The sequence below is a fragment of the Megascapheus bottae genome, chromosome 7 (assembly GCF_031878675.1).
Source record: "Megascapheus bottae isolate mThoBot1 chromosome 7, mThoBot2.hap1, whole genome shotgun sequence".
In the NCBI taxonomy this organism is placed as follows: Eukaryota; Metazoa; Chordata; class Mammalia; order Rodentia; family Geomyidae; genus Megascapheus; species Megascapheus bottae.
The window spans coordinates 36,626,178-36,650,640 of record NC_143515.1 but is presented as its reverse complement, the minus strand read 5'-3'; the positions used below and the strand labels follow the sequence as shown (position 1 = coordinate 36,650,640).

The 24,463-nt window shown below is 38.4% G+C and overlaps 2 protein-coding genes and 1 long non-coding RNA gene across 3 annotated transcripts in view; 1 reads left to right on the top strand and 2 right to left on the bottom strand.

Annotated features, from left to right (window-relative positions):
• Positions 1 to 15,034: 15,034 nt before the first annotated feature.
• Positions 15,035 to 19,472, bottom strand: Fbxo48 (F-box protein 48). Its single transcript, XM_090336770.1, has 2 exons — positions 18,024 to 19,472; positions 15,035 to 17,355 (listed from the first exon to the last, which is right to left on the bottom strand). Exons 1-2 carry the CDS (start codon positions 18,324 to 18,326, stop codon positions 17,194 to 17,196), a joined length of 465 nt encoding a protein of 154 aa, XP_090192896.1. The 5' UTR covers positions 18,327 to 19,472; the 3' UTR covers positions 15,035 to 17,193.
• A 1,441-nt stretch (positions 19,473 to 20,913) lies between these two features.
• LOC150060644 (uncharacterized) lies at positions 20,914 to 21,690 on the bottom strand. Its single transcript, XR_016536136.1, has 2 exons — positions 21,521 to 21,690; positions 20,914 to 21,126 (listed from the first exon to the last, which is right to left on the bottom strand). It is a non-coding gene; the product is annotated as an uncharacterized LOC150060644 (long non-coding RNA).
• Positions 21,691 to 21,873: 183 nt separating this feature from the next.
• The window catches only part of Aplf (aprataxin and PNKP like factor), a 61,507-nt gene continuing 58,917 nt past the window's right edge, over positions 21,874 to 24,463 (top strand). The window contains exon 1 of the mRNA XM_090336768.1: positions 21,874 to 22,118. Coding sequence (XP_090192894.1) covers positions 22,023 to 22,118 — 96 coding nt within the window. The 5' untranslated portion in view covers positions 21,874 to 22,022. The remainder of the gene's footprint in view (positions 22,119 to 24,463) is intronic.

Here is a 24,463-nt window from a genome sequence, read left to right as displayed (position 1 = left end):
AGGAAATGAGTGACTAGTGCACTATAACCTAATGCTAGTGCATTGCAATTCCCAATTTCCCCTTGACTTCCCTTAGTCTCCTTTTGGGCTTCATCTCTGTGATTAGGGGTCCTGTCTTTGGCTATCTCCTTTCTCTACTTTATTCTGAATCGTAAAAGCAAAAATCTCTTTATTATAAACCCCTCCAAATGATGATGTTCCGGTAATAAATAGGTGCTAATTCTGGGGTGTTATGAAACTTAAATTTGAAGACAGAATGTTTTGCATAAACAAGTTATTACAAGTTTACCAGGAATACTCAGTCCCCAATTATAAAGTAGAAAGCATTATTCATGTGTCACTGTAAACCATGTTAGATGCTATTGTCTGGTTCCTGAGCCACTCTCTGATCTACCCCATAAACTGGCTGAGTGATGTAGTAGCAACAATTAAATTAATATTACAGAAGTTTTGGAAATGTTAATTTTTTAAAAAGGATTATTCTCATGAATTTTTCTTATGGTGCTAAAAAGTCTCTGCAGTAGATAACTCACAAGATTGAATCAAAAGCCTTTTTTTCAGATTGGTATTTTAATTTACCACAGTTTAAATCTATCTTCTTGCCTGAGAAGACATAGGCTGCTACATAAATATCTTAGAGAATATATCATTGCAAGGGAAATTGTGTCTTGGGGAAACTTAAGCTGGCAAACAACAATCTGACCCACTTAGCTACATTGAAGTCAGATTCCAAAAATAGAAATCATTGCATGAAGTGTGATCATAAAGGGCTAAATATCCAGAACACCTCTTAACTTTTACTTTATGAAAATGAGCTTAGACTACTCATTTTTACCATCTAGCTTGACATTGACAGTTAGGGGAAAACTGCTATAACTGTAAGTTACTAAGCTGAACTTCAACAAAATCATCAAAAAGAAATAGATTATTATGGAAGAATAGAATTTTATAAATATTTTAGCAGTTGGTTAGGCCCAATATACAATCTATTGTGCAAGAGTTATATCCATATTTGGGAATATCTATATTGGTGATCAGCTGTTTCCATTATGAATAAAAATAAATCTCTAATGGATTTGAGGGGTGTTTCAAACTGTAAGAAGAAATTCAACACCCAGCATTTGCATCTTAGTGAGGGGAAAACAGTGTGAGATTTCAGTTCCAAATTAAAGAAATAACAAAAAAAAGAAAAATGTAATTTAATGCAGAGTGTTATTGTACTTTTCCAAGTATATGTCCATCGTCCTCCCTGTAGGAGAGATTTGGATCTGCTACAGAAGCAATTTCAGAGTGAGGATATGGTAATTTTCCAGCACTGACATTTCTTGACATTGATAGCAAGATCATAGAAAAGGCTTACTGTCTTCTTTGGCCTGAAAACTAAGATGAAGCTAGGAGACAACATGTAGTCTCCATGCCAATGTGGGATGGACCAGCCCAGGAAGAATTGGGTACAAGAAAAAGAGAGTAGCTTTAATCTAGACTTGTAAAGCCAGGGGCTTGCCACCATTCTGCCATTGATAAAAAGAGATTGCCCCACATCAGATACTGGAGGGAAACCAGTTGGCTGTGGAATTATACAGACTTAGAAGAGATTTGGATATCAGCAGGCAATCATTAAGGTTGGTCATGACTCCTCCCCAGCTCCACTGCTCTATCATAGAAGAGAGGACACATTCCATGTAAGCCAGCAGGAGATGCCAGCAACAAGCCCCAGAAGAGGTCAGAGAGCTGTGCTTTATCTAACATAGGATCAGACTTTGCTGTCTAGGTTAATACTGATTGGAGAGGGGATGTCCAGAACTTCCTTTAATTTAATGTCTTCTTAGTATCTTATTTTGAAAAATAAAAAAGTTAAATTTTTTCTTGCTATTTTTATTTTAAAAAAATCTCATCCTCTCTAACCTTCCTTCCTTCCTTCCTTCCTTCCTTCATTCCTTCCTTTCCTCTCTCTCTTCTTTCTCTCTATCCTTTCTTTCTCTCTATCCTTTCTTTCTTTCTTTCTTTCTTTCTTTCTTTCTTTCTTTCTTTCTTTCTTTCTCTTTCTTTCTTTCTTTCTTTCTTTCTTTCTTTCTCTCTTTCTTGATTTCAACTTTTTTTTACAAGACCAGTGCAAAAAAATGATCTGGAAGTCTGTGGTTGAATGGAAAGGGTGGGAAGAAGTGAGGCCCTGGCCAAGTGAGGTGGGGGGGCTGGGGGCAGGGAGAATGGGGTCTGGGAGTTCTTCAGCTCTGCAGAAGGCAGATGACTCTGCCTTCCACAGCCAGGGTCATCCACTCTAATTTTCTTATGGTGCTAAAAAATTCTCCTGAATTAGATAACTCACAGGTTTGAATCAAAGGCCTCTTTGTTTTTTTTTTTTTTTTAAGGATTGGGTACATTTTATTTCTCTTGCTATGCTCTGTCCTTGACACCACAGAAAATCAGCAGGGAAGTGGTAGAACCACAGGCAGGTGGATGGAAAAATACAAGGCACACATAACATACAGGGAGAATAATCATGCCTTCCACACTCACTAATAGTATTTCTTTCAAAATATTTTTTTCTTTTAATTTTTTTATTATGATTAATAGAAGGGTTACAATTATTCACCAGATAGAAGGTGCATAACTTCACAAACATTGATACCCTTTCTCATGACATGGTCTACATTTCCCTCCCACCCTCCCCCTGCTCATCTTGATTTCCTCCCTTCCCTATCCAATTTCAAATAACCAATTAAACACATATAAAATATATCAGATAACAAGGTGAAATATTGTCACAATATGAGATAACCAAGGGACAGCAAAAGAGATGAGAGATAACATAGTACATTAAGGACCACAGTCACTCATTATATGGCTTTTATTTCCTTATCCTGGAGGTCCTTTCATTTAGTGTCATACTATTTGGCCTTATGTATCTAGGTTTTGTTCTGTTGTAAATCTGTGCTAGGAGACTCCAAGGTTTCTACTGATTATGACAAATGAGGGAGACTATTGGGCCTATATTCCTTTGAGTCTGGCTTACTTCACTTAATATGATTTTTTCTAAGTCTTTCCATTTCCTAACAAATGGGGCAATGTCATTCTTTCTGACAGCAGCATAAAATTCCATTGTGTATAAATACCACAACTTGTTGATCCACTCATCAACTGAGGGACATCTGGGTTGGTTCCATATTTTTGCTATGGTAAATAGTGCTGCAATGAACATCATTGTGCTAGTGGATTTAGTCTGTCCTTGTTTCTGGACAATTGGGTAAATGCCAAGTAGTGGAACTGCTGGGTCATAGAGGAGTTCTATGTTTAGCCTTTTGAGGCACTGCCACACTGCTTTCCATAGTGGTTGAACGAGTTTGCACTCCCACCAACAGTGTAGTAGTGATCCTTCCTGGCCACATCCCCTCCAGCATCTGTTGTTATTCGTTTTCCTGATCCTAGCCATTCTAACTGGAGTGAGGTGGAATCTTAGAGTTGTTTTGATTTGCATTTCTTTTATGACCAGAGATGTGGAGCATTTCTTCATGTGTCTATAGGCCATTTTTATTTTTTTTTCAGAGAAGACTCTCTTTAAGTCTTTGGACCATCTTTTAATGGGATGGTTGTTTCTTTGGAGATTAGTTTTGAAGTGATTCAATTTTTTGAGCTGTTGATATATTTTAGATATGGGCCTCTTTGTTTTTTGATTGACATTTTATTATAGATTAAATAGTAATGATACTTAGTAAACCTTTGTTGATACATTTGTATAAGGTTTGATATGGCTTGACTATTCAAATTTTTCCTCCTTTTTTGAACTTTAGAGTTAGGTCTTAGAAGGAATGCCTGTATATATATAGAAGGAATGTATATATATATATATAATCCAACAATAATTTCCTATGCATATTTAAGTTGTATGAGAAAATCCATCACATTAGCTGGATATGTGGCTCATGCTTTTAATTCCAGCTGCTTGGATGACTATAGTTTAAAGTCATTCCAGGTAAAATTTTAATAAGGCAAGCAGAGCATGATGGTTCAGATATGTAATCAAAGTTAGTTGGGAGGCACAAATGAGATTGTAGCATCAGGCTCACTGGAGTAAAAAGTAAAACCTTATTTGAAAAATAATCTAAAAGCAAAAGATCTGGTAGTGTGATGGGAGTGGTAACGTAGCTGCGTAGCAAGCATAAGACCCTGGGTTTAAACCCTATCACACTATTCAGCATAACTAAATATGTCTTTAATTTTGTGTTCATTTCCTTTCCAAAATTCAATTTTCATTAAATACAGTGTGTATGAGATTATGTGTTCATATCATAGTTGAGCAAAAGGAAGGCAAGCTTAATTTTTTTGTTTTCCTCCCACTCAGGATGGTTTATTTTTGTTTTTCTACTGTCTTGGCTCCGGGATGCTTTTGGAACTTGTGTACTCCTGTGTTCAAGAAATTGAATGGCTTTCCAGGGACTCCTTGGCACTGTGATGAGAATATAAAGAGAGAACAAAGAAAAACTGCACACTAAACTCACATGCTAAAAGGACTCTGTGTGTGTGTGTGTGTGTGTGTGTGTGTGTGTGTGTGTGTGTGTGTGTGCTGTTCCTGGGATTTGAACTCTGGGCCTAGACACTGTCTCTGAGCTTCTTGTACTTAAGGCTAGTGCTCTACCACTTGAGCCAGAGCTCCTCTTCTTGCTTTTTTCATTTGTGGGTTAATGGAGATAATAGTCTCATGGACTTCTGTGTCTAGGTTGGCTTTGAACTGTGATCCGGAGATCTCTCAGCCTCCTGAGTAACTAGGATTACAAGTGTGAGCTACCCACATCCAGTTTTAAAAGGACTTTCTTTTTTTTTTTAGTAACTCCATGAAAAATGACTGTGGGTCCAATCAAAAGCACGTAGAAGTCAGCCTGAGATGAATGGGATTGCCTCCTTCAAGCCTGGGTGTGTAAGAGCATGCTTGTCCTGTCCAGCTCAGTGCTAGCCACTGGGGTTATGATGGAGTATACTCAAAACACTCAGCACAGTGGGGTACAGAGAAAACAAGACCTGCATAGAGTGACACAATTGGTAGCACAGTTAAGTCCTTCCTAGGAAGGAAAGAGGATGCTAAAATGAGGAACAGTGAAGGCTTTGGTTGGAAATTTGGTTTGGACATAGCAAGCAAGGGAAGTTCTGCTTAGGAAATTCTGTTTAAGCTACAGATTGAAAGTAGTTGCTCATCTCCATCCAATGGGCAGGACGTTTTTGGTTTTAAATCTAAATGTTCTGGTTCCCTGGAATCCTGTTAGTCACTGGCAAACACAGAGTGGCTGAACACCCTATTCTTTACATTTATTGTAGAGAATAGAGGAATGACATTTGCTAAGGCTCTGAGGAAAAAGACCTTGACCTGTTACAAAGGATCCTTGTGAGGAAGCAGGAGAGGAAGAGTAGACAAGACAGATGGGACACACAACTGAGGCTCTGATTTGTCTGAGGCACAATGAAAACTTGTTGATGGGGTTTATAATGTAATATTTTAAAAGATCCTGGTAGCATGCAAAGGTGATTGGGATGGCCTGGTGGCAGTCCAAATAAGCAATGAGATTGATAAGAAGGAGAAAAGGCAGAAAAAAAAGAAGGGGAAGAGGCAGGGTATATTCTGAATGTCTAATGGACAGAACTTACTTGAATATTTTGTGGACTTCTGGTGTGAGCAACAGGCTATATGGTTTACTGCAGTGAGGAAAACAGAACAAAGAAGCATTTTCTGCCTAAGTCTCTGCCCTGCGTGTAGACTACTTAAATATGTCTGAAGCTTCTGGGTTTAGAAAAGGTAACAAATAGAAATTTCAATACCATTTCAAATACATTGCCCAGGGAAGCTTAGAGCTAAGAGAAGGGGCTGTCACTCCTGAGTACTGGGCATGAGCAGTTAATGTACTTTTTGGAAATAAACACTGAATTCGGCAGATCAGAAAGCTAAGTGCAGAGATGACAGAAGGAAGCAAGTATCTAAGATTCCCATGCATAGTGTGGACAGCACCACAGCCATGTTCCTTCTCAATCTATAACCCATCATTACTGCTTGGGAAGAAGGAAGGGGAGGGAGTAGAGGGAAGGAAGGAGGAGGAGGAAAAGGGGGTGCATGGGGGAGGCATTTAAAAAGAAATCATGGACAGCAGTTGGGAGTTTGGCCTAGTGGTAGAATACTTGCCTAGCATGCAAGAAGACCTGGGTTTGATTCCTAGGTACCACATACATAATAAAAAGCTGGAAGTGGTGCTATGACTCAAGTGGTAGAGTTCTAGCCTTGAGAAAACCCAAGGACAGTGCTCAGGCCATGAGTTCAAGCCCCAGTTCTGGCAAAAAAAAAAAGAAATTGTAGACAAAAGAAAGCACATTTCAAAAGGAAAACATATGAACCTCAATGCTGGCACACACACACACACACACACACACACACACACGCACACACACACACACACTCCTCTCTCTTTCTCTCTCTCTCTCTGAATAAGAATTTAAGTGAAAAGAATAAAAAAATGAACTTCAAGAGGAACTGGGTAAAAAATGATTTAGAAAATAAAAAGATTTGATCAAATACAGAAATATCAGAAAAAATATTAAAAGGACAACAACAAAAAGTTCAGAAAATGCAGGTTATAACTAAAATTTAATGAATTAAAATTAAAAAAAGTTTAGGCTAAATAAAAAGAAAGAAAAGGGATAAAAAGTATACCTCAGAAACTCTAGTATTGACAAGATAAAAAGTAAAAATTCCAGACCCATAAATTTAGATTGGGAAAATCATGACAAAGCTAAAATAAGTTATATCAAATATAGAAAATAAAAATAGAGGTGACAAAAGGCTAAGAGCTACATAAAATCCAAATGCTAAAACTTGTTAAAATCAAAGTAAAATCACCCAAATCCCCCCAAAATTCCTTTATTTCAGAAATCATACAAAAGTTAATTCAAAATGAGGCCTAGGATGATCCGAGATAACAAAAGTGTATGTTTCAAAAGGCTGAGAGAAAGTGTTTTGAAAGTTTTACCACAAGAAAATGGTAAATGCTGGGGAGGTAAATTTAGCCTGGTTAAAACATTTCACAGTATATTAAAACACGTTAAACATTTATTCAAAACACATGCTAAAATGTGTTTTTCACGATTTAAACACGTTTTAAGCATGTATTAAGACAGTATGTTAATTTTTATGTTTTCATGGACTGAAATAATTAGTAGAGGCAAAGGCATGCTAAGATGTGTCACACAGGTATGGGGTATGACGGCTAATCTTCATTATCTATATCTGGATAGATATGTAAATAGATATGAGATAGATATTTTGTCATCTTTATTTTACAGTTGAAACCCCAAGACAGAGATAATTTACTCACATGGCTAATTAAGGGCAGTTACAGGACTGGAATTCCTCTTGAGTTATTGGAGGGTGCTTTGTATACAGTAAGTGTTCAAGTAAGAGTTGCTATTGTTATTTTTTTGTGGATACTAATCTTAGTCGATGCCTTGATTCATAAATACAATATATACTGTAGTTAGGCACAGTTTTCTATACATTTTGATATATGGATATTGGATGTGTGTGTGTGAGAGAGAGTTTAAGGCATGAAATCCAGGAGATAAAATTCAAATTTTGCACATAGCAGGCTTTTTAAATGAAATGGAATCATGTATATTAATTTTGATTACCTTGCTTATTTCTCTAAAGCCCCTCCAGGCTTATTCTTTCTGTAAATTTGAGAGAAAAGAAGAAAAACATAATTTTCAAAGTGTTTTTATCCTTTAACTGTCTTTTCATGTAAAAGACCAGAATTTATACACAATGTTGGTAAAAGGAGAGAAACTTCTTTATATTTAAATATTGTCAAAGCACGTTGCATGGTTTCCCTTATATGTGGAAGCTATACTTAGCTTATAAACATATAAATGTATATATTGAGTGGTATGAAAATGCATAATGCATTACCTGAAAAAATGGTAGTTTCAAGGGAATCTCAAATAGGGTAATTCCTTAGAAAGGCAAGGTCAGTTCAAGAAAATAAACACAGGGATTTGGTGTGAGGTCAGTGGAAAAGGAGTAGTTAAATAAAAAAGCAGTCCAGAATTCAGTGTATATCCTAAAAACAAAACAAAACAAGAGGATTGGGAGGGAATAGAGGGGGGAAATAGGGACCAAAACATGAGGGGTATCAATGTGTGAGAAGTAATGCACCTACTACCTGACCAATGTAATTGTAACCCCTCTATATATTACCACAGGGGGAAAAAAAGATTTAGGGAAGGGTGGGAGGGGAAGGGTGGGAGAGAGTGTTCAAAGAAGTGATATAGATTGAGATGCATTGTACTCAAACTGTGTTGCTAAATAGCAACTCCATTATACAAGTACTTAAAAATATTTTTTTTAAAAAATTAAGAAATTCCATCAGAAAAAGTTTAATTCTAAGCCTCTGGAGCCAATATCCTTAGAGCTCACACACATTAATGTGAAAATACATTCACAGGACTCAGTTTTACAGAGCTGAACAACAATGGAAACATCAGGTTGAAAACACCTGCACAGAATAAAGACTCATGCCATTTTTTGGACAAAAAGTACAAAAGCTGAGTTTGAATGCCCTTAATTGTGCTTTTGGAAACAAAGTAGGTGCCTTTGCAGTGAGCAGGTAAGGATTAAAGGGTGGATGGGACAAGAATTCTCTATTAGAATCCTGAGCTCTTACATTCCTAGCAATAAAGGATATTAGTTTTGGGGGGCTTATATCCTAGATCCATTCATCTAACCATCCCATCTGTGATAAGCAAAACTGATTTTAGTCCTGTTATTCAGATGAATTCTAACATCTGAGATTTTCTTTCAGCAAACATGGCTGCACAGAGGAAATCCCAGTGTCAACCAAGCACTTGCTGGGTTTTAATAGAAATATTGCACCCTCTGCTGGCAGCAGATTGGCATTTACCAGATCTTAACGGTGATGTGGATGGAGTCCTAAGCAAAATCATAAAACAAGTGACAAGGTAAGAGAAATGACTGTGAGATATGTCATAAGTAGAGGTCTATCCTCCTTAATCTAAAATCACTCAAAAATCTGATCTTTACTTATAGCAGGATAAATACAAATTAAACATCCAGTGGAATAGTACTTTTGACTTTACTGAATGTTTGAAAAAGGTCATAACAATCATTGGGAAAAATAAGATTGCCATTTCTTTCAAAAATTGTCATTATATATTGTTGGTATACAAAAATCACTAGAGTTACAGAAGTAATTCTATGATTGATTTTCATAAGTAGATTGGAATATACTCAGAAGCTTGAAAATACACTTTTCTGTGTCCAGTTGAGGAAAATTTGATTTTGGCTAGTTATTAAATGATGAAGTATGATTGCTATGTGAAAGCTAGACTTTTTACTAGTATATATGCATTGTAGAAAAAGATTTCATTATTGTATTTCCATACATTCATATAATGTCCTGGGACTTGAATTCTAGACCTGGGCATTGTCTCAAGGCTAGTGCTCTACCACAGTTCAACTTCTGTGTTTTTTTTTATAGTTTATTGGAGGCAAGAATCTCATAGATTTTTCTGCCAGGACTGGCTTTGAATTGCAATCTTTAGAGCTCACCCTCCTGAGAGGCTAGGATTACGGGCATAAGCCACCAGTGCCCAGCAATCCCTCCTTTTTTTGGTATTTGTTCACACAAACATTTTTATTTTTTTAAGATGTTAAATGTTCCCTTGTCATACTACACGGGGGGATAGCTTCCATTTCAGAACTGAAAAGGAGCATCTTTTATTCTTACCTCAGGGGAAGCATTCAGTCTTTCACTTTCATGAGGTGAGCTGTAGGTCTTCTCACAAATGTCCTTCTTCAGGTAAGAATGTCCCCATTTTCCTCTGCCCCCACCCCATCCCATGTTGCCTTTTGCTTAGTTTATTTTTGGTGTCGGTCCTGGGGCTTGAACCCAAGGCATGGATGCTTTGACTGAGGTTTCTTGTTTTCTGGGTTTTTTTTTGCTCAAGGCTAGTACTCTTCCAGTTAAGCCATACCTCCACATCTGTATTCTTTGGTAATTGGAGATAAGAGTCTCATGAACTTTCCTGCCCAGATTGGCTTCAAACAGGATCTTCAAATTTCAGTCTCCTGAGTACCCGGGATTACAAGTATAAGCCACCAGTACCTAACTTGATTGTAGTTTTGTTTTTTAAACTACAATTGAATGTTGACTATTGTCCAGTGCATTCTTCTATCAATAGGTAAGACATCATGGAGACCTCATCAGTTAATTTTTTAAAAATACTGAACCAGGGGCCAGGAGTTTGGCCTAGTGGTTAAAGTGCTTGCCTAGCATGCATGAAGACCCGGGTTCGATTCCTTGGTACCACATATATAGAAAAAAAAAGCCGGAAGTGGTGCTGAGGCTCAAGTGGTAGAGCTCTAGCCTTGAGAAAGTATAAGGACAGTGCTCAGGCCCTGAGCTCAAGCCCAGGACTGGCAAAAAAAAAAATACTGAACCAGTCCTTTCCCCCTCCCACCCCTGGGGCTTGAACTCAGGACCTGAGCACTGTCTTGGGTTTTCTTGAGGCCACAGCTCTACCACTTGAGCCATAGTAGCACTTCCAGCTTTTCTATGTATGTGGTACCAAGGAATCAAACCCAGGTCTTCATGCATGCTAGGCAAGCACTCGACCACTAGGCTAAACTCCCAGCCTCATCTGTGGGTTATTCTTTTTACAGGATGATGGATTTGATTTCTTTGTATGTTACTGATGATTACTGATGTAAGTTCATGAGGGATACCATTTTTCTTGTTTTGTACTGTCTTTGGTTGAGCATCAGAGTGAGGCTTAGTTCATAGTGAGCTGAAAAGTCTTCTCCCCTCTTCTATTTTCTGAGAGACATGGAATAGCAGTGCTGTTCTTTTTTCTTCATATATTGGTAGAATCCTCCCATGAAATCAGCTAGGCCTGTGCTAGAAGGAAGCTCATGAAAGAGAATTTGCCCAAATACACAGAGCCCAAGTTCTACTATCAGCACCACAAAATGAAAATATGTGGGTCTCAATATATTTTTCTTTTCTTTTTTTCTTTATTCTTGAAATATTATTCTTTAGCCTAGGTCAATCCAGAAACTGCTTCAATTTAGGATTTTCTTTCTGCCTCTGCCTCCTGAGTGTGGGGACCATAGATGTGTGCCATCATGTCTGTCTATAAATGACCTGCTTGTCAGCATCCATTGGGGTTTGAGACTCCACAGGAGGAGGGCTCATGCCTTCCGCATCCAGTTCAGAGCAAATGGGGTCTTGCTCTGTTTTTAACTCTGTTACACCTTGCATTTGCTGCCTATCTTGATAGCTGTCTATACTCAATGTCTGTGTAGCCATCATGGCTGATGGAGTGCTATTTAACACATCAAATCATCTTGAGTCCAGAGTAAGCAGTGTCTGGGTGCCAATCTTCATCACACTCCTTTTTTTAAAAAAAAATAAACAGGTTTCACTACTCTATTTCATAAATGTATATAAAGTACTTAGCTCATATTCACCTTTTCTTCACATTCTCTTTTCTGTTCATGATGTGATTATATAGGTGTGTGTGTGTGGAATATATGTTAACATTATTTAGGGGACAAATATTTCGTAAATCTTCTTTGAAATGCTTCAGTTCAATGAAATGTGTAGATGGTGGTGTGATTTTGTTCTAATGTAGTTTAGACCACAGTTTCTTTTTTTTTTTTTTAGATTTTTTTTATTGTAATTAGTAAAAGGGTTACATGATATTTGCCAGATAGAAGGTGCATTAATTCACATACATTGATACCCTTTCACATGTCTTGGTACCTGTTTGCCTCCCCCCTAGACCACAGTTTCTTAAGGAGAGCATTGTCCTCGTTCAAAGGAATTTGGAAATGTTTGCAGACACTTCTGGTTGTCTTGGGAGGAGGTACCACCAGCACCCAATATGTAGAAGTCAGGATGTCAGAGTGTACAGAACACCCTATTCCCCAACCTTTGACTAACCAAAAATTCTCTAGCAACCAAATGAAGGTTTCAAGGCTTTAGCCAAGACAGGGATCAAGAAAACATGGCTGTCAGTGATCACCAGGGGATTATATCATAGCTTCTGTGTGTGTCTAACATTTTTCAAAATCAAAAATTTAGAGAAAAAATTAAAATACACATATATTTAGAGGTGTCAGAGAGAAGAAAGATGAGTGAAAATACCAACAGTGATGAAAAGTCTTTGTTTTAAATTAGCTACTGAGAATAAGGAAGCTGTCCAGTTGACTCAAAAGCCCACCAAAAAGCTGAAGGGTTTTCCAAGTGTTTTCAGAAAGCTTAAAAAAAAACTATGTATTTTCTATCAGTCTTTCATTGAGTTAGATTGTAAAATTTTATCCCATTAACACTTTGAAATGAACAACAGGCAGCTCATTGCTTCCCTACAGGGCTCAAAAAACTCATTGCTTCAGAAGAAAATGATTATTAAAAAAACTGTCCTCGGGCCTGGAGTTTGACCTAGTGGTAAGAGTGCTTGCCTAGCGTGCACGAAGACCTGGGTTCAATTCCTCAGTACCACATATATAGAGAAAAGGCTGGAAATGGTGCTGTGGCTCCAGTGGTATGAGTGCTAGCCTTGAGAAAGCCCAAGGACAGTGCTCAGGCCCTGAGTTCAAGGCCCAGGACTGTCAAAAACCAAACCAAACCAAACCAAAACAAACTTTCCTTGAGGGCCGGGAGTTTAGCCTAGTGGTAGCGTGCTTGCCTAGCATGCACGAAAACCTGGGTTCAATTCCTTGGTACCACATACATAGAAAAAAAGCCCTAAGTAGTGTGAGAGGCTCAAGTGGTAGAGCTTTAGCCTTGAGAAAGCCCAAGGACAGTGCCCAGGTCATGAGTTCAAGACCCAGGACTAGCAAAAAAACAAAAACAAAAACGAACTTTCCTTGATAGATGCCTACGAGTGGTATGGCGGGATTGTTGGGAAGGTCTATCCTGAGCATCATAACCTAGGATATGATGACACCTGCTCAGCCATGTTCATCTCTGTACTATTCACAATAGCCAAGCGATGGAAACAACCCAGATGCAGATGAATGGATATAAAAAAATGTGATATATATATATATACACACACAATGCAATTCTACATAGCCAACAGACAAGATGAAAAAATGACATTCGCTGGGAAGTGGGATGAAACTAGAGCAAATCATGTTGAGTGAGATAAGCCAAGATGAAAGGAACAAAAGGCATATGGTCTCCTTGATATGTGGATATTATATCCAAACAGTCCAAAAGTGATGACTCAATATTTGGGTACCCAAGGTTATGGACATGGTCTTGGAGATATAAACATAATTACATAAACATAAAAAATATGATGGGATATATACTCTATAGACATAATGTTACATTATCATTTGATATGTATGTATGACATATAAACCCTCAGCTTAATTTTAGTTATGTTCTAAAATCTATGTGCCAGTGATTATATATAGAGAATCCCTTCTTGAATACTTGTTTGTTAAACATGACATTTGAAATATGATGTAAAAAATCTGTTAATAAAATCTTTTTAAAAATTGTCCTTGACAAGTTAGTGTTGGTGATTGCACAGTATGGTTTTATTGTAAGTTATTATTCATCCTGACCCAACTAGGCAAGAACTAGAAAGTTCAGGAAAGTTCAGAATGGGTGTGCTAAAAGTAAAAGTAGCTTTTATTTATAGTTCTATTGAGTATGAATACAAAACTTTTTATCATAACTAGGCTTGCATTCCTTGCTTTATTTTGTTACTTTTAGTCTCAGTCTCTGTTCTTCTTTCTACTTCTATTGTCTTTCTTTCATAGTGTTATTTTATTGTGCAGAGTAAAACTGTTTTGCTATAATTATCTCCACTGGTTGTTATTCCTCTCTAGTTCTCTATTTGTGAGAGAGCTTCATAGGGAAAGTGTATTGTAGCCAAACATGAAGAACTCAGGTTGGGGAAAAACAAAAGCAACAGAAGTTTTCCTAGTTAGGCCTTAGAAAGATTTCAAACCCGGGTCTTCGTGCATGCTAGGCAAGCACTCTACCACTAGGCCAAACTCTCAGCCCCCTAAACTTGTTTTTTAAGCACTAAATCTTAAACTGATTACAAATTTAAAACATTTGGCAATTGCTTATTACTCTATCCCAGTAATCCCACTTCTTTTATGTATCATTTATGCTTTTATCTGAGTAAGAATAGGCCTTCCAAGCCAGAAGCCAGTGGCTCATGCTTGAAATCTTACTCAGGAGGCTGAGATCTGAAGATTGTGGTTCAAAGCCAGCCCGGGCACTAAAGTCTGTGTGACTCTTAACTCCAATTAACCACCAAAAAACCAGAAGTGGTACTGTGGCTCAAGTGGTAGAGTGGTAGGCTTGAATTGAAGAGCTCAGGGACAGTGCCTAGGCCCAGAGTTCAAGCCCCAACAAAAAAAACTAAAAACAAAAAGCAGCAACAAAAAACCTCAGGCCTTCCTCCATTCAGCTCCACATTCTCAGACACTAGTGGTTTGATCTGATAAATATAGGGTCCATTTTAAGCCTGTACCTTACAAATGATCATTAAGCTGCAAATCTTTCTCAGACTGTGGTCAGAGCTTATAACTTATTATAGAAAGAATCACTTCAACATAATAGTACTAAAAAAAAAAACCAAACTAATGTCTATACCACTAACTTGTAAACATAATACTTAATTTTGACTGGGGGTGAATCAATCATGTAAAATAATGTTAATTTTGAGGCTGAGTTGATTTTCAAACATTTATTTGAATATATAACCAAAAACGTCTACTTTCCTATTTTATCCTTATATCATTAAAAAAAATCTATGACAATTGCCCATATATTAACATTAAAATTAAACATTTCACATATCTCAATAAATATACTACATTTCAATACAGTCTTATCAACATACAATAATACTATACTATACTACATTTTATTTATAATTATGTAAATTTTAGTATACATTCTATCATTAAAATATAAATAATAAAAATAAGTTAATGAATCATTATGGAACATATACTAAGTGCCAGGTTTTATGAACACAAAAATAAATTAAAAATGGCGATTGCCACTAAGAATTTCACAGTTTAAAAGGACAGCAAATACTAGAGACAATTCATCGCAGTATATTAGCCTTGAGAGTTCCATAAACAAAGCAGTTAGGGAATCTTAAAAGGGCTATTTAATCCAGAATGGTCATGCTTGGAATGGTTTATTTCAAGTATGTCAAACAACTTGTTTCAAGGCAAAAATGGAGAGAATGTGCATGGAACTAGAAGTTACAGGATGGGACAAGTGTAAGAGAAGAAGCATAGATGTAGGCCAGACATTATTAAAAACCTTACTGGCAGGGCCAGGAATTTGGCCTAGTGGTAGAGTGCTTGCCTAGCATGCACGAAGACTCAGGTTCAATTCCTCGGTACCACATACATAGAAAAAAGCCAGAAATGGTGCTGAGGCTCAAATGGTAGAGTTCTAGCCATGAGAAAGTCCAAGGATAGTGCTCAGGCCCTGAGCTCAAGCCCAGGACTGGCAAAAAAAAAAAAATTAAAAATTAAAAAAAAACCTTACTGGCAAAGACAGTTGTTATATTCAATGTACATTATATAAAAAATGAACTATGCAACTTGAGGGTAAAGGTGAGAAGCGGACGATGGGGAAGAATGAAGGAATTGATGAGATAGACCAAGAAACATTGCACTCACAACAACCTGACTTACGGAATTGTAATCTTTGAACAACTACATAAAAACAACAATGATAATAATTGAAAGAAAAGCAAACTTAAGGGTTTGATCTCTACTTGAATTAAATTTGGAGTTTACCAGTTTGGGGGTTTTAGAAAGATATACTGTTGATAGTAAAAGGAAGGAATTAGAGGCAGGAATAACAAGTTATTGTGGCAACCATAACCTCATAATACTGGTCAGAATTCAGTAATGTAGCAGAGAGAAAGACAGAGGACTGGATTACATATGAATATTTGGGTAATAAAATCTGTAAGAATTGTTTCTTGATTGGGCATGGAAGAAGATGGAGAAAAGTACAAAATGCTGTCTAGTGGAAACTGTGACTCAGTGAGGTAGGGAAAAAGAACTGCTGGATTTTCCAAATTCCAATTCTAAGAAGTAGGTAAGAATCTTCATTTGTTTGCTCCAACAAAGAGAATTTGTAGGCAGTGGGCATCTTTCTGACCATTGCTTGTTAAATATGTCTTGCCCAGACTCATGTGTTTTGTGCTATAAGGCACAAAGAAGAAAATCCTATCCTAATTAAAATATTTCATAATGACTTTTTTTTATTATGGTATTGACCAGATTTAGAATGAACAGTCTGGTAAAGGATGGATTTATCTATTTTTATGAAATAAAAGCTTTCAGTTTCCTGGAAAAACTCTTCAGATTCCTGGGGAGTCATAACTTTAACAAAGTCAAGTTTTAAAGGTTCTCTAGAATATTTTTTTTTGTAAAGGTGGAGAAATAAACCAAGAAAAGCCCTTTGTTTTGATGTCTATGAAGAGTTCACTAAATGGTGCTCTAACGATGTCAGAAAGATCCCCTGAGAAAACATATTGTATAGCATTTCCCATAGTATAGCGTCAGGTTTGTAGGGAAGAAATGGAAATTTTAATCTGATGACCTTTGCTCTAAAATCAGATTAATTTCTAAAAGTCCCAGTTATAGAACACAATAGTTTTACTATGTGATAATCCAGTTTGATTCCACTAAAATGGAAAATATTGAAGCTATAGAAATGGAAATGTACTATTTGTTTAAACAAATACATGATTATTATTTTCACTTAATTCTCTCACAAATCTAATTATCATTTCTTATTTAAGTCAATTTCAAGTGTTTGAATGTTCATTAACCAGAAACGGTTTCATTTAAAGTAATATCATATACTAACGCAAATATATAAAGTAATACATTTTGAAATATTTTCTACTAGTATTTTCTTAGAAAAACATCTCATAATTTTTCATCACAGTAAAAGAATTTTTTTACTAAAGTACAAAATAAAAATGAAACTTTCCTTTTACAATGTTCTTTTCTTTTCTTTCTTTTAAATGTTCATAAAAATTTTAAAGTTGGAGAAAAATATGAACAAATAAAAATCATCTTTTGCAGCTTATGAGTCATTTTAGTTTTAGAATATGTGTGATTTTTTTCACTTATCTTTCCAGCTCTGCTTCTAGAATTTCCCCCCATGTGTCTGCATCCATTGGATACATGATTGTCTCTGGTAGGCTAAAGGAAGAGGATATGTTGCTGTATCTGCCACTTAGCCATTCGTGTTTCACTTTACTCTTCTGGTAATTTCTCAGTAGTGTTACCTAAAAGGGGAAAATCATGATCAAGGTAGTGGTTGGTAAGTTTGTTCAAAAGCAGAGCAGCTGACTCACAGGGCTGAGAAATTAAGTTCTTACATTGCTATACATATGCATTAGTAAATTGTAAACCTGTGTGTTGTGTGTGTGTGTGTGTGTGCACAGACTGAAGGCTTTGGATGAGGATGGTTATGAGGAACATTCCTCATGTTGGGCTTTAAAAAATGTCAAATGGTTGGGGCTGGGAGTTTGGCCTAGCGGTAGAGTGCTTGCCTAGCATGCACGAAGACCTGGGTTCGATTCCTCAGTACTACATACATAGAAAAAAGCTGGAAATGGTGCTGAGGCTCAAGTGGTAAAGCTCCTGCCTTGAGAAAGTCCAAGGACAGTGCTCAGACCTGAGAGCTCAAGCACAGGACTGGCAAAAAAACAAAACAAAACAAAACAAAACAAAAAACCAAATGTCAAATGGTTCATGGGAAATAGCATGGAGACTGTGTTTAGCAGGATAAAAACACAGTAACTCCATTTAAAGTCATTCCCTAAAGTGGTCAATACATTCTGTGGTGTTCTCTATATGAAATTCTAACTTCTCCAAGCAGAAGTTGGAGTTGTCTCAAACCCAGTATTGCAACACTATCAGAAACATGGTAGACAGCTAAAGTGAAACTTACCCTCCAGGAGTAACCACTTTGTAGATCATCATCTATTTCTCGCTGACACACAGTTCTTAAAGATAAGCAGTGAGGCTTCCATATGGAGTCACTGTTTTGTATTGTGTGATTCCAGTTCCTGCAAGTCATAGATGCTCTACACAAACTTTGAATGTCCAGTTGGCTGAAAATTTTTAAAGTGACTTCTGGAGGTAGCAGTTCAAAGTGTCTTTGACTATCATTTTTATCCTTTTCAGCATCCACAGAGTTCAATTGGGTTCCAGAAACTCTCACCTCATTACTCCTCTTGGAAGTTTTCTTCATGACTTGGTATTTTAATAAATTGTCTTCATATGTAATCTAAAGGCAAAGTTGAAACATACAAACTCCTTCAGTCCAATTCAGCCTCTAACTGTACTCTGAGTCAGATACTTTTGGGGTATTACTTAAAAAACTGCAACTTTCTTAACTTCAATCTCTCAATCTGTGAAACAGGATCAAAGTTGCCCGTCTCTTGTGTAGTCTTGTGAAGAATGACAAACAAATGTGAAGCCTCATACCTGAATTGTCCATGGGAGTCTCTCAACCTGTTATCATCTTTCTGAATGTCTTTAGCAATTTTTTTTGTTACCAGAGAACACTCTATACAAAGGGAAATGATTCTTTATACATTGGACCATACTTACTTTTATTCACAACAAATGCTTAATAACCACCTTATATTATCCCTCACATTACCCTTCTCCGGTCCTGTGTGTTTTACACTTAGAGCACATCTTATTTTAGATTAGTCCCATTTTAAGCATGCATTAGGCACATAGTTTCAAGGGTCATAGATTAGATGGTGCAGCTCCAGATTGAGAGCACTTTGTGTTCAGCTCAAATGGAGATGTTTTCTCAAATATTTCTGGAAAAAGGTGATTTTTATCATTAATACTTTGTGCAATGCCATGCAAATTTTTTCCTTGTAATACAGTAAAATTAAATGCTATCATGTAAAGGAGAAGGTTGGTAAAGTCTTTTTTTTTCTTTTTGGTACTGGAGTTTTAAACTCAGAGCCTCACAATGATTGATGTTCTTTTCTTGGACCATATTTATTGATCTTAGAAACATTCACTACCGTAAAAACTCACTGAAGCATTTAAGTTCTATTAAACTCCTAAATATTTGTTTGAGGGAAATGATGCCTTGCCACAAAGTTCTTCAGCCCCAACTTATGAGGTAGACATTATCAGCTAGACTTTTAAAAGTTGTTCTTTTTTTTATTGTCGGGATAATTTGTAGAGGGGTTAGTTACATTCATCAGGTAGTAGGTGCATTATTTCTCACACATTGATACCCCTTCTCGCGTTTTTGTTCCCCAAACATCTTGTTTTCCCCACTTCCCTTTTCTATTTCAAATAAACAAATAAGTGTATATACAATATACCAGGTAACAAAGTCATATACAATAACAATATGAGATTAACCATAAGGGCAAAAAAGAGAAGAGACATAGTACATTAGGAACAACAATCACACAAGATAAACCTCTTGTTTCCATATCCTAAAGCCCCTTTCATTTAGTCTTATCCTGTATGACTTTATGTACATGGGTTTAGACTTTTAATAGTTTTGATAAATATTGTTTACCTCCGTCCACCTGATTTGTAGGTGCTCAATCTTGGTACAAATCTATCTGAAGTAAACAAGAGCAAGAGAAAAGATGAGGATCTTCCATATCGTCTCAAATACTCAACTAAGTTTTAAGATTAGTGAAGTTATCTTACATATATAGTTAATGCTAACCTATTGATAAGAGATCTGCAAGGAGTAATAACTATAAACAGTGTTTAATATTCACCTCCAGCAGGGCGTTGGTGGCTCACGCCTGTAATCCTAGCTACTCAGGATCATGGGTCAAAGCACGAGTGGGCGAAAGTCCATTAAACTCATCTCCAATTAACTACAAGAAAACTGAAAGTGGCCTGTGGCTCAAAGTGGTAGAGCACTAGCCTTGAGCTGAAGAGCTCAGGGACAGTGCCCAAACCCAGAGTTCAAGCCCCACGACAAAAATAAAATAAAATAAAATAAAAAGGCTGAGAGTTTGGCCTAGTGGTAGAGTACTTGCCTAGCATGCACGAAGACCCGGTTCGATTCCTCAGTACCACATACATAGAAAAAAGCCGGAAATGGTGCTGAGGCTCAAGAGGTAGAGCTCTAGCCTTGAGAAAGTCCAAGGACAGGGCTCAGGCCCTGAGCTCAAGCCCAGGACTGGCAAAAAAAAAATAAATAAATAAAATTAAATAATAAATAAATAAATCAGCTCCAAAGGAAACTAAAGATTTAAAGTCCAGATTCAACTAAATTCCTTGCTTAGCATGTTGCAGGCTTCTGAAACCAAGGTTGGGTACATAGCCACCATTGAACTACCTTTGCATATAAAGATAACTTTAAATTTACTTTAAATCAGTTTGTTACACTTTATTTCATAATGGGGGTGTTGAGGTCTAATAGGATATATATATATATATATATATATGTACACACACACATTTCTCTGTCTACAATGTGCCCAGATACATGTGTTTGCACTTGCCAGGACTGTGGTGACTCCCATTCGTTAGGTTATGATTCAAATTAGTTGCCGTGAGAACTGTAATGTTTGTGTCCAACAGAGGACTTCCGGTAGAGGGTTTGGGGAAGTAAGAAAGCAAAGAGGTAAAAACAAGAGCAAGAGTCAAAAGCAAGTTTCTGCCATACAGCTTTTCTCCTTCGGTGAATCAAAGCCAAGTTCGTCATTTTTTTTTTTTTTTTTAAAGAATCTCTTACTGGGAGAATGTTACTGCTTTGCTATTTCTCCTAGGATCTACCCTAGGAAGTAAAAGTCTTTCCCCTGTCAGGCCATTCCACAGGAGGCAGGGGATGGTGATTCTTTTTTTTTTTTGCACATCTTAATAGTCGTGATGACATTTTCAGACGCGTAGATGATGTACTTTGATCCTATCCACCTCCCTTCTTAACCTTGGTGCTGGCCTTTGTTCCTTCTCCCTCCTCCCCCACCACATTAGTCCCCTTTACATCCCAAGCGGTCTCCAGATGAAGGTCTTTTAATTTAGCATTCGAGAGATTCTTGGCCAGGTCTCTAAAAAACAAACAAACAAACAAACAAACAAACAACAACAAACCAGTCTCAGTAGACATTCTGAAGCTGCCCCGACAGGATGGGTGGACAGGACCCCGTCCCCAGCCGGGCTCCGCGGCGGCGTCACCGGACGGCAGGGGTCGGCCGAGCGGGCACAGCGCCCCCCACGTCCCATCCACGTCCCACCCTGGGAGGCGTGTGTCAGGGTGGGCTCCGCGGCCCGGGTCCCCACAACGCCTGGCGCTGACAGAAAAACCACCATCACCGTCTGTCCGCAGTAACTGTCAGGGCGGCTCCAGACAGCAGGAGGAGGCTGCGCCGGGGCCGGGGGCTGCAACTTCTCCTCCCTCCCCAAATGCAGGCCTAGGAAGATGAAAAGGGAAGGCCGTCCTACCTATTTCGCCGGGGCGGCTTCTTCTCCCGCGACTGAACTTCTCCGGGATTCGAATTGCTCTCCATGGTCTCCCTCAGCCCGCCTACTCTGTTGACTAGACTTCATACTGGCGCCCAGAGGTGCGCGCAGTGCCTTCTGGGATTAGTAGTTTTATCAAGGCTTGTTTTATTTTAAACCTGGGAAACAAAGGCGTCAGGAGGACTACAAAGCCCGGCATCCTCCAGACCCGGGTGGGAGGGGAGGGAGGAACGTTGGGGGCGGGACGCAGTGGGGAGGAATCCCGGACTACCGTGGCTGACAGACAGGGGAATCCCCGAGGAGGGGGAATCCGGAAGCAGCCCGAAGCCCTTGACGTGCCAGGTCCACGGCGCAATCTTTGCTCTCCCGGCAGTGCTAACTTTCTGGTTTTCCCGCGGCTGGAGCTGGCCCGGCGTGGGCGTGTGGAAGGCGGAAGCAGTTGCAGGCGGTGTCATCTCACCTGGGTGCTTAATCCTCGCCCACCATGTCCGGGGGCTTCGAGCTGCAACCGCTGGACGGCGGCCCCCGGGTGGTCCTGGCGCCCGGGGAGACGGTGATAGGCCGCGGGCCGCTGCTGGGAGTAAGTGCGGGGGGGGGGGGGGGCGGCTCGGCGGAGCCGGGCTGCGGGGCGCGGGCCTCTCCGGGCCGGCCTCGCCGGTCTGCAGTGCGGAAGGTCCGCACAGCGCCCCCCGCAGTCGCCGGTGCTCACCTCGCGGTGACGACTGTGTGGTCGCCCTTCCTGGCAGGGGCTGCTGGACGAGGGCAGCGGGACCATCCACGCCCTTGGTTTTAATCTCCTCTAGGCCGGTTTCTCCTAAATTCTAGCCCACTCTGCAGATCTGGGTGGACTTTCAGTGTAGCTCCCCCTCCCCCTTGTAAGTTGTCCTGTTAGTACCAACCTCTTGGTAGTCGTCGTATTCCAGGCAATATTACTATATATATGTATATATATATAATTACACATATGCACACAGATATGTGTTTACATGTAATATTACAGTACATATGAAGTACATATACATTACATAACATAGCCTCTCAAAACCCTTTTACTTTATTGTTCAGATGAGAATTGGACTGTAAATCATTTATTTAAAGATGATACCTAACCTCTTGAATGTATATTGCCACTGAGCTATTTTCTACCCTCTTTAGGAGGAGTCAGAGTTACTTTGTGACTTGCAAACTAAACACATCCTCTTCCCCTGAATTCCCAATTAAACTTTTCTTGTATGATATCTAGTGTTTTGCCAATTTTAGCACGGTGGTGCATACCCAGATGAGAGGATCATCCATAGAGCAAGGCATGGATCCTAAACTGTAGAAGTTTCTCTAGGAAGAGAAAAACATGAGTGTTAGTTAATACCAGGTAGTAAGAAGTATAGATTATTATCCTGTCTAAGTAGAATCATTGATATTAGCCTTAGTACTCTTTGTAATGGAAAGGAGTGAGGGCTTAGAGTTGTTTTAGGACTGTGTGTGTGTGTGTGTGTGTGTGTGTTTAGTAAGGTTATGGAAAAAGAGGTTTACATGTTGTTTATCTCCCCTCATGCCATCCAGCAAGTATAGTTAAATATTTACATAACATATTGTTACTTTATGCCTTGAGACATAGCTCAAGTGGTAGAGCACCTGTGTAAGTGCCTCTGAGGTCCTGAGTTAAAGGTGTGGGAGGGAGCACTACAGGAAAATCGTACTCCACTCAATATTGCTATCAGCCTAAAACTACTCAGTTTATTTTTTAAATGAGTATATGAAAGAAGAAATGCTTACAAAGGTAGGAGAAGAAAACCATCTGAAGGATGCTAAGATTAAAACATCAATCACTGTGTGCTTCATCTAGCGATATTGAGTGGAAAGTACAGTTTTCCTGTAGTGCCCCCTCCCACACCTTTAAACTCAGGATCTCAGAGGCACTAACACAGGTGCTCTACCACTTGCGCTATGTCTCTAGCTCTTTTTGCTTTGATTATTTTCAGTCTTGCCTTTCATTCTTGAGTCTGGGCTCTCCTGGGCTGTGAACCTCCTACATGTACTTCCCTGGGTCACTGGAGATAAGTGCCATGTGCCTCTGTAGCTGGAAGCACAGGCACTTGCACACATCCAGCCATTGGTTGAGATGGAATCTTAAACTATCTTCCTTTCTCATTCTCTCTTGCAGTGCGTTTCTCTCTCTCTCTCTAGTTCATTTTCTCCCCTTCTCTCTCCCCTCTCCTCAATACCTCCAGATCTTTCCCCATCTGTTTACTGTTCAACCTGAATATGGTACTTCCTCAAATACTTTCCTACTCTGGAGATAAGGCTTCTTTGTTTTGGTAATTTTATTTTTTTGGTAGGTTTTGTCTGAGTTTGTTTTTTCTGGAATTAGGGCTTGAATTTAGGGTTTTCTGTTTTTTTTTTAAAGAATTTATTAACGTTGATTTTTACATCATATTTTAAATGACAAGTTTAACATACAAGTGTTCAAGGAGAGAATCTCTATTTACAATCACTGGGACTTAGTATTTAGAACTTAATCACAATTAGGCTAAGGGTTTGTATGTCATAGAAACATATTAATTTATGAAATAAAACATTATGTCTATAGAGTCATAGGTTTTTATGTCTGTATAGTTATGTTTTTTTTCCATTACCATGTCCATAGCTTTGGGTATGCAGTTATTGAGTCCTCGCTCTTGTACTCTTTGGATTTAATAGTCCCATATTAAGGATACCATGTGCCTTTGGTTTTCTGTTTTTGTTCAGTTTTTTTTTTCTTTTTCACACACAGCTGTCATTGGACCTCTTGAGGCTTGTTTCTACTGCCATTTTTAAGCTGGTTAATTGGAGATAAGATTTTCTCTGATTTGTCTGCATGGGGAAGGATCTGAACAGGGATTTTCAGATCTCAGCTTCCTGCATGAAAGTTAGATTTATAGGCATGAG